The following is a 6,702-nucleotide window of genomic DNA, read 5'->3' as shown; positions in this document are numbered from 1 at the left end:
GAACCACAAACCATATTTTTTTTATAGCCAATGCATATTTACTGACTTGTTTTCCCTCAATTTTCTTGTCGAACCTTCATTTTATATTAACCAATGAACAGCATAACAAAAAATGCATGGGCAAGATTCTTTCTGAAAGTATTTATTATGAACATCCATTTTATTCATTCTCCTCACTCCTGAGCCTGGCATTGGGGTTGGTGATCTTGATGGCCAGCTGAGCTGCCCTCTCCACAATCACCTTCCTGTTCTTTGACGAGACGTTGTGGGCGATCTCCGCACAGTAAGTCCTAAAGGTGAATAAAGTGTGTTAAAAGTGTTTAACAGCAGAAAACACATTAGCTCAAGTCTCCTAAATGAAAGCACGTTAAGAAGACTAACATCAACTAACGTTTGTATCATTCTATTATGATTTCAACCAAGCATTGGCTATTTAGTGTGACTGAATGCTTCACCTCATTAATAAATCAACGCTTAAGCAAAGCCAGACAGTTTAAACGCATTTCAAAATATCAATAAACCTCTTAAGTACATACAATGTGTCACTTACTTGTTACTCATCATCAGAACCTCCAGTTCTTTGACATTGCGCACCAGGAACTTCTTGAAGCCAGTTGGGAGCATATACTTTGTCTTTTTGTTGCTACCATAACCAATGTTGGGCATCAGCATCTGCCCCTTGAACCGCCTGCGGACCCTGTTGTCAATACCTCTGGGCTTGCGCCAGTTTTTCTGTATGGTGACAAGAAATTTCAGTTATGTGCATCCTCAGCAGTATGTTGACAACATACATTTAGGCATCATAACCTACCGCAATCTTGACATATCGGTCTGATTGATGGCGAATGAACTTCTTGGTTCTCTTCTTGACGATTTTGGGCTTCTTGAGTGGTCGGAGGGCTGGCATTGTGACTGAAAATAGAAAACATCAAACGTTTGAGTTATGCTAAATCTTTTGGGGTGTCATAGCAAGATCCAAACTCAAACGATTAATTTAGATATTCAGCTAGCAGATCGAAACCCGAAACTCAACAACTAAAATGACTTTGAACCCCAATGACACCGCTTTACAGGCGTGTTGACTATCCCCTTAGCTAAGCTAACATTTTAGTGTTTAGGTGGACGTGGAGCTACCTAGACTCGAGGTTTTACAAGCCAATTAAATGCACAATGAGGATTATTCTGAAACTACAGCTCCTTTGGCGTTTTAGGTACTTGTCTGGAGAATTTCTAATATCAGGCCTCTCCTGAATCTTGACAAGGCATGACATGAACGTCTAGCGGCAGGGCATTAGCTTTAGCACAGACGCATCGCGCTGCAAAACATCAATCAATATCGTTTTATAATGGTTAATCTTATTAGATGCACGCACAGCAAATGATAATAATAAATTACAAGCACTAATATGGTGCATCAAGGGGCTCAAATTGTGTGGATTGTGACAGATTCCATCGACTCACCCGCCGATGTAGTTCCGAAAGGATCCTCGCCGACACCGGAAAGAAAGAAAAGGACTTCCGGGAGTGTTGCAAAGGCTGATGGGAACCGTAGTTCACAGCAACCGATGTTAATTTACAGCGCCTACTCGTTCACTTACACTTCCTCCTCAATTTAAAAACACTTCATATTAGTATTATACTACATAAACAAATAAATATTGTTTTATTTTGCCCGATGTACATACTATTTTTTTGCATCTGTATGTCTAATTTGGGAATCTCAGCTACATTTGACATCATTTAGATGGGTAAACGATTGACAAAATTAGCTGGAAAATAAATCAAGTCTAAATAATAAATCAATTTTATTGTTAGAAATGTTTTTCCATTTCCAATTTCGCGGACCAACTGTAATACCGCCATAGACCACTAGAGGGCAGCAAACCACCGATTGACAATAAATGCGTTGGATGGTCATGCATGACCCGCACGGACGGTGGTCACCTGATGTGCGATTAGGAGGAAAGAAGCGAGCTGGCTCTCCGAATCGCCAAGTAGAATGAAGAACTAATTTTTAGTGCGAGATATAGTGCGAGGACTTGTGATTAAAGGGGTTCGGCCATGTAGTCTTCTCCTCTATCTCATGCACTTATTTCCTATCTTACAGCTACTTTTGGTTACCATTGCAAACAACACCCTTCAGATTTATAAGAATATACTATGCTCACTTTTTTTCTGGCCAAAGAGCAGATGTTTGCGCACTTCCGGAACACCCCTTTTTTTCTGGAAAGGGGGCTGCCAACTGCCAAGCCTCTCTATGCTGGGAAATCGACGTTCGACAGCACTTCGTGAATGTTGACCTCTGAATCTCCACTACAATCGGACTCTTAGACCAAGACGGAAACTTTTAGCTGACATTGTGTTTTCTGACGCGTGATAAAAAAAAAGGTAAATGATTTGTTTTTTGGTCATATGATATTGGTGGCAAGGCGCCTGTAAAGCTTCTTTGCATTTTCACAGAACATCCACCACATCAACATGGACTACAAGCCAATCATAAAGTGAGTTTTTGCAAGTTTTTGTTCTGTAAAATAACACATCTCGTGACAGATCGTTCCGTTATGGCCTCCTCTTAACTTTCGTTTTCTATTCAACCCATGCAGCGACGGAAGAGCGAGTTACGGCGTGGCCAATCCGGGTTACATCCCAGCCGTCAGCGGTCCTTCTGGTATGCGCGATGATGGTGTTTTCACGGGGCCTTACAACGTTGCTCAACCGGGGAGTGTGTCCGTTTAAGAAGATATGTAATCGCACACTTCCGTGCAACACATACGTTGACGTCACCCATGTGTTCACATTGTGGGTTTAGCGTCCTATGACAACAGCGGTGTGTTTTACAAGGGCTTTCTTTTGAGTTCCGCAACTACCACTCAGTATTTTGTTTTGTTTATAAACATCTGTAATGGATTATAACACCGGAGAGGGGCAAGGTAAATCACAATACGCACACATACTCACGTTTTCATCGTCGTGGAAGTTGGACCGTGTTCCTCACAAAGCTTCACCTGGAACTTCGTTATTTCGTGTTACGCAAACAGTCGTAACTAAAATATTTTTTTGTGTTACCCATTTGTGTATCATATGAAAACTTTGCTTTAATGGAGATGTGAGCGTTTTCTTGAACTGGTTCCTCTGGTTTTGTTTTTTTTCCTCTAGCATTGTTTGCCCCACCCGCGCCTGACTTTCAAGGGCCGAGCGCTCCACCTGCCAACATGTTTGACAACATGCCCGGCTATGAAGGCACTGTGGCTGGCGGAGGAGGTCAGTTTTGAGCCGTAGCCACATAACTGACTAGCCTACACATCAAAAGCTCCTCATATTATCTGTCGTATTATTTGAGTCAAATCAAAGGCTCCTCAAACTATCTTCAAACATTGTGTCCATCACTCCAGCCATGCACGATTTTATTTTTCTGCCTCTTAGAATGGCTTCTTTTGCTTCGAGAAGAGTGGTGTGTTGATCGCATGTCTGTCCGCCAGGCAAATAGTGGTGCACAATTGACACAAACAAGAGACCTAATGAGATCAAGATGGACACCACTGGGAAAAGGAAGCTTTTATATACAACCCCTCATTACAACAACAAAGGACAAAAGAAATGCACATGATTTCTTTTTTAAGTTTAAGGCAGTCGATCTGGCGCTTAACGAAAGAAATAGAGCTGCTGCAGCGACTGTAGGGGTTACTTCCAGCCACTAGAGGGCACTGTGCTATTGTTGATGACATGTTGTTGCGTCACCCTTTTCTGTATTTTTGTTCCGGGTCATGTCTTCTCCGGTGCTCTATGCTCTGAAGACGCACTTTAGCTTGTCAGGGCGTTCGTCAGTAATGATTAGTTTTTTTTTTTTTTTTTCAAACACAAGAATATTACTATTAAGACAAATGGTGAGTGGAAATGGTCTTTCATTGCAGTTTAGTTCCATTATTTTTAATTCATGTGACCCTGTTTCACAATACAGCCATGTGGTGCAATACGTACGAAAACTATCCTAATTCCCCATCCTGGTTGTAGGTGGATTTCTGCCTCCTCCGATGCCAACGCAACCGACTCCACAGCCTCAACCAGGACCTGAACAACCACAATGGAAGTAATGCTCAAACGTTTTCTCTAGTCTAACACAAAGCAAGGGCGTGTGCAGCTAAGCTAATACGGAATCTGTGCATGTCATGTCTGCTCACAGTATTCCATCAATAAATGAGACTACAGCGCGGGAGGCTTTTGGACTGTGGGTCTCCAGCAAGTGTTGTTATAGTTCAGCACCAGTCAAAGATGGAGTGATCACCAACATGGAGGCTTTCAATACATATAGGGTAAAAGGAAGACCAAGAAAAAAAAATACAGTTGAATTTGACCATGCAATTTCAGAGTATGATCTTAATTTTTGTTTTTTTTTTAGTACCGGCTGGAAACTTTCACTGAATCGAGATCCACTGAGTGGAGTCACGAACCATATATTGGTACGTCACACTTGTTTAGCTTTAACAGTTGCTTATTGAAAATATTGTTGCCTATCTGTTTAGCTCTGCTCTGCTCTGTCAGCTATTTAAAGTAGCATCAATACAGTTATCTTCCCTCTGCAATGTTATTTTCTTTGGATCAGGCCAGCCAGTGGATGCATACGCCCAACCTCCTCCAGGTCCCTGGGATATTCCTGCTACAGCCCCCAGTTATTTTAAAGACAGTCAACAGATCATCAAAGTTCCCTACACTTCATCTATGAAGGTTCATAATTACCTCATGTCATGCTAATCAAGTTCCAACAAGACCTGCTGTTTTTTTTTTTTTTCCCCCTAATGTGAATCAATTTATCAACAGTGCTGTCATGTTTGCGTGGGAGCGGGGCGGGCACCTTGCAAAGACTGTACCGGTGCGGGCAATGTAAGTCATAATTACAAGTCACATTGGTGGAAGTGACCTTCAGTAATAGTGTCCAATCGCTGGATTTCTTTCTTTTCTGACAGAAAATATGTTGGGTGTGCAATGGAGCTGGTTTCCGCCACGGAAATGAGCGATGCAATCATTGTTTTGGAAGAGGGCGGGAAAAGTACGTCGAAACTTTTTCTTTCCAAAATATGTCTTATAATCTCTTAAACTGACAATGTTTCACTCCACTCTTTTGCAGCTGCCACGGCTGCCAGGGGCAAGGATTCAGACAATGCCCTACGTGTCAGGGAAAACAGCAGCTTTTAGTCTATATCAACCTCACGATAAAATGGTGCTGATTCCTTTACCGTTAGACTTTTAATAAGGCGCTAAGTAATAGCAATCAAGCAAAGTTATATATATATATATATTATATATTTCAGGACCAACAACTCTGATGCCTATGTTGTGGAGCAATGCAGTGGACTTAAATTGGATAACCTTAGCAAAGTGTCTGGCAAGGAGCTTTTCAGGGACTCTCAGTACTTGGTAAGATTTTTTTTTTCTCTCTCACAGTTGGTGCTTCATATGTCGTACAGTTTATAGACCGATATTGTGAGGTCTGGCCATTACAACAGCAGGAAATGAAAAGGAACTGTTAGTCAACTACATCTTCCACAACTTCCTGGTCTGAAAAAGCATCTGGGATTTATGTGTCCATCAGGTCAGAGGTCACTTTGCTAGTTATTCCCAAAGGTACTTGATGGGGTCAAGGTCAGCGCACTCATGTTCCTGGAGACCATTTGACTAACTGAGTAACCCTCGATCTTTCTATCAGTTTCTTTTTTTCTTCTGTAAATTTAAACATTATGTGAAGCCCTCTTGAGTTGGTTGCAACGTTGGAACAAAATCAAGTCTTTTTTTTTTTTCTGGCCGAAGCTGCTGCACCACCACTGTTGTGCTTTCAGAAGGCTAACACTGGTCCAGAATTCAAGTTTCCAAATGTGATTCAGTTCTTATGATCTCGTTCAGGTATATCCAGTGACGGGATTCCCAGACCCTGCTGTGGTAAGCGCCGCACATCGTTTAATCAAGGAACACCAGGGCAGGTTTTCCCAGACCTCGCGCATTCTTCAACAGGTAAATAATTGTGCAATATCTTCATCTGTAGCTGAATATAATGTAGTAAAACATTATTTAACCATTTTAAATATCTGCTGTTTTGGATAACTTGCCTACTCTTCTGTTTGTCCAGCTTCAAACTATCGAACTGATTCCTGTCACCAAGGTGACCTACTCATGGAAAGGGAAAACCTACGTTTACTTTGTCTATGGAAATGAATTTAAAGTCAGTACAGACAACTACCCGGCCACCTGTTGCTGCACTGTAATGTAGCTGCAGAAGCCGATGTGCCTACTCTCTCAACAATAATGAAATCATAATCAATACGAACAATCACCCTGCTACCTGTTAGATAGCGATGAAACTGCAGATTCCAGCGTGACCATATTTTTCGCTCACATCAAAGATTAAATAATTGTTATTGTATGTTTTATGTATTTACTGTACGGCACTATACAGTACCTAAAAAATCATGACAAAAATTCATGCTACACACGAAACCATATATCCCTTAAATGCATTGTAGATTGAATTTAGTTTACTTTTTTATTTTTCTGTATGATTTCTGTCACAATATTTCAAACAAATGTATATTTTTCACTTCAAATGTTTTGTATAATTATTAAAGACTGCTTATGCTTTTGCATAAATATTCGTACAACCTGTATTCATTGAAAAATTCGAATAAATTGTATTTTCTAATATTTTCCTTCGTG

The 6,702-nt window shown here is 40.9% G+C and overlaps 2 protein-coding genes across 3 annotated transcripts; one reads left to right on the top strand and one right to left on the bottom strand.

Moving 5' to 3' along the window:
- Positions 1 to 126: 126 nt before the first annotated feature.
- On the bottom strand, positions 127 to 1,622 carry rpl32 (ribosomal protein L32). The gene is made up of 4 exons (XM_049755091.1): positions 1,462 to 1,622; positions 812 to 912; positions 551 to 732; positions 127 to 290 (listed from the first exon to the last, which is right to left on the bottom strand). The coding sequence occupies exons 2-4, from the start codon at positions 905 to 907 to the stop codon at positions 161 to 163; spliced, it is 408 nt and encodes a 135-aa protein (XP_049611048.1). The 5' UTR covers positions 908 to 912; positions 1,462 to 1,622; the 3' UTR covers positions 127 to 160.
- A 520-nt stretch (positions 1,623 to 2,142) lies between these two features.
- ssuh2rs1 (ssu-2 homolog, related sequence 1) lies at positions 2,143 to 6,690 on the top strand. 2 transcript variants are annotated; one of them, XM_068649879.1, is made up of 14 exons: positions 2,143 to 2,388; positions 2,461 to 2,501; positions 2,604 to 2,668; positions 3,157 to 3,261; positions 4,012 to 4,087; positions 4,181 to 4,310; positions 4,397 to 4,457; positions 4,601 to 4,722; positions 4,816 to 4,878; positions 4,962 to 5,044; positions 5,123 to 5,215; positions 5,307 to 5,412; positions 5,896 to 6,003; positions 6,119 to 6,690. In XM_068649879.1, exons 2-14 carry the CDS (start codon positions 2,479 to 2,481, stop codon positions 6,257 to 6,259), a joined length of 1,176 nt encoding a protein of 391 aa, XP_068505980.1. In that variant the 5' UTR covers positions 2,143 to 2,388; positions 2,461 to 2,478; the 3' UTR covers positions 6,260 to 6,690. The 2 variants fall into 2 exon arrangements, with proteins under 2 accessions (XP_068505980.1, XP_049611044.1); XM_049755087.2 differs by lacking the exons at positions 2,143 to 2,388; positions 2,461 to 2,501; positions 2,604 to 2,668 and adding an exon at positions 2,710 to 2,930.
- The last annotated feature ends 12 nt before the right edge of the window (positions 6,691 to 6,702 follow it).

Source organism: Syngnathus scovelli, chromosome 2 (genome assembly GCF_024217435.2).
Source record: "Syngnathus scovelli strain Florida chromosome 2, RoL_Ssco_1.2, whole genome shotgun sequence".
Classification (NCBI taxonomy): Eukaryota; Metazoa; Chordata; class Actinopteri; order Syngnathiformes; family Syngnathidae; genus Syngnathus; species Syngnathus scovelli.
The sequence above is the reverse complement of the archived record's forward strand: the minus strand, read 5'-3'. Positions and strand labels throughout refer to the sequence as shown.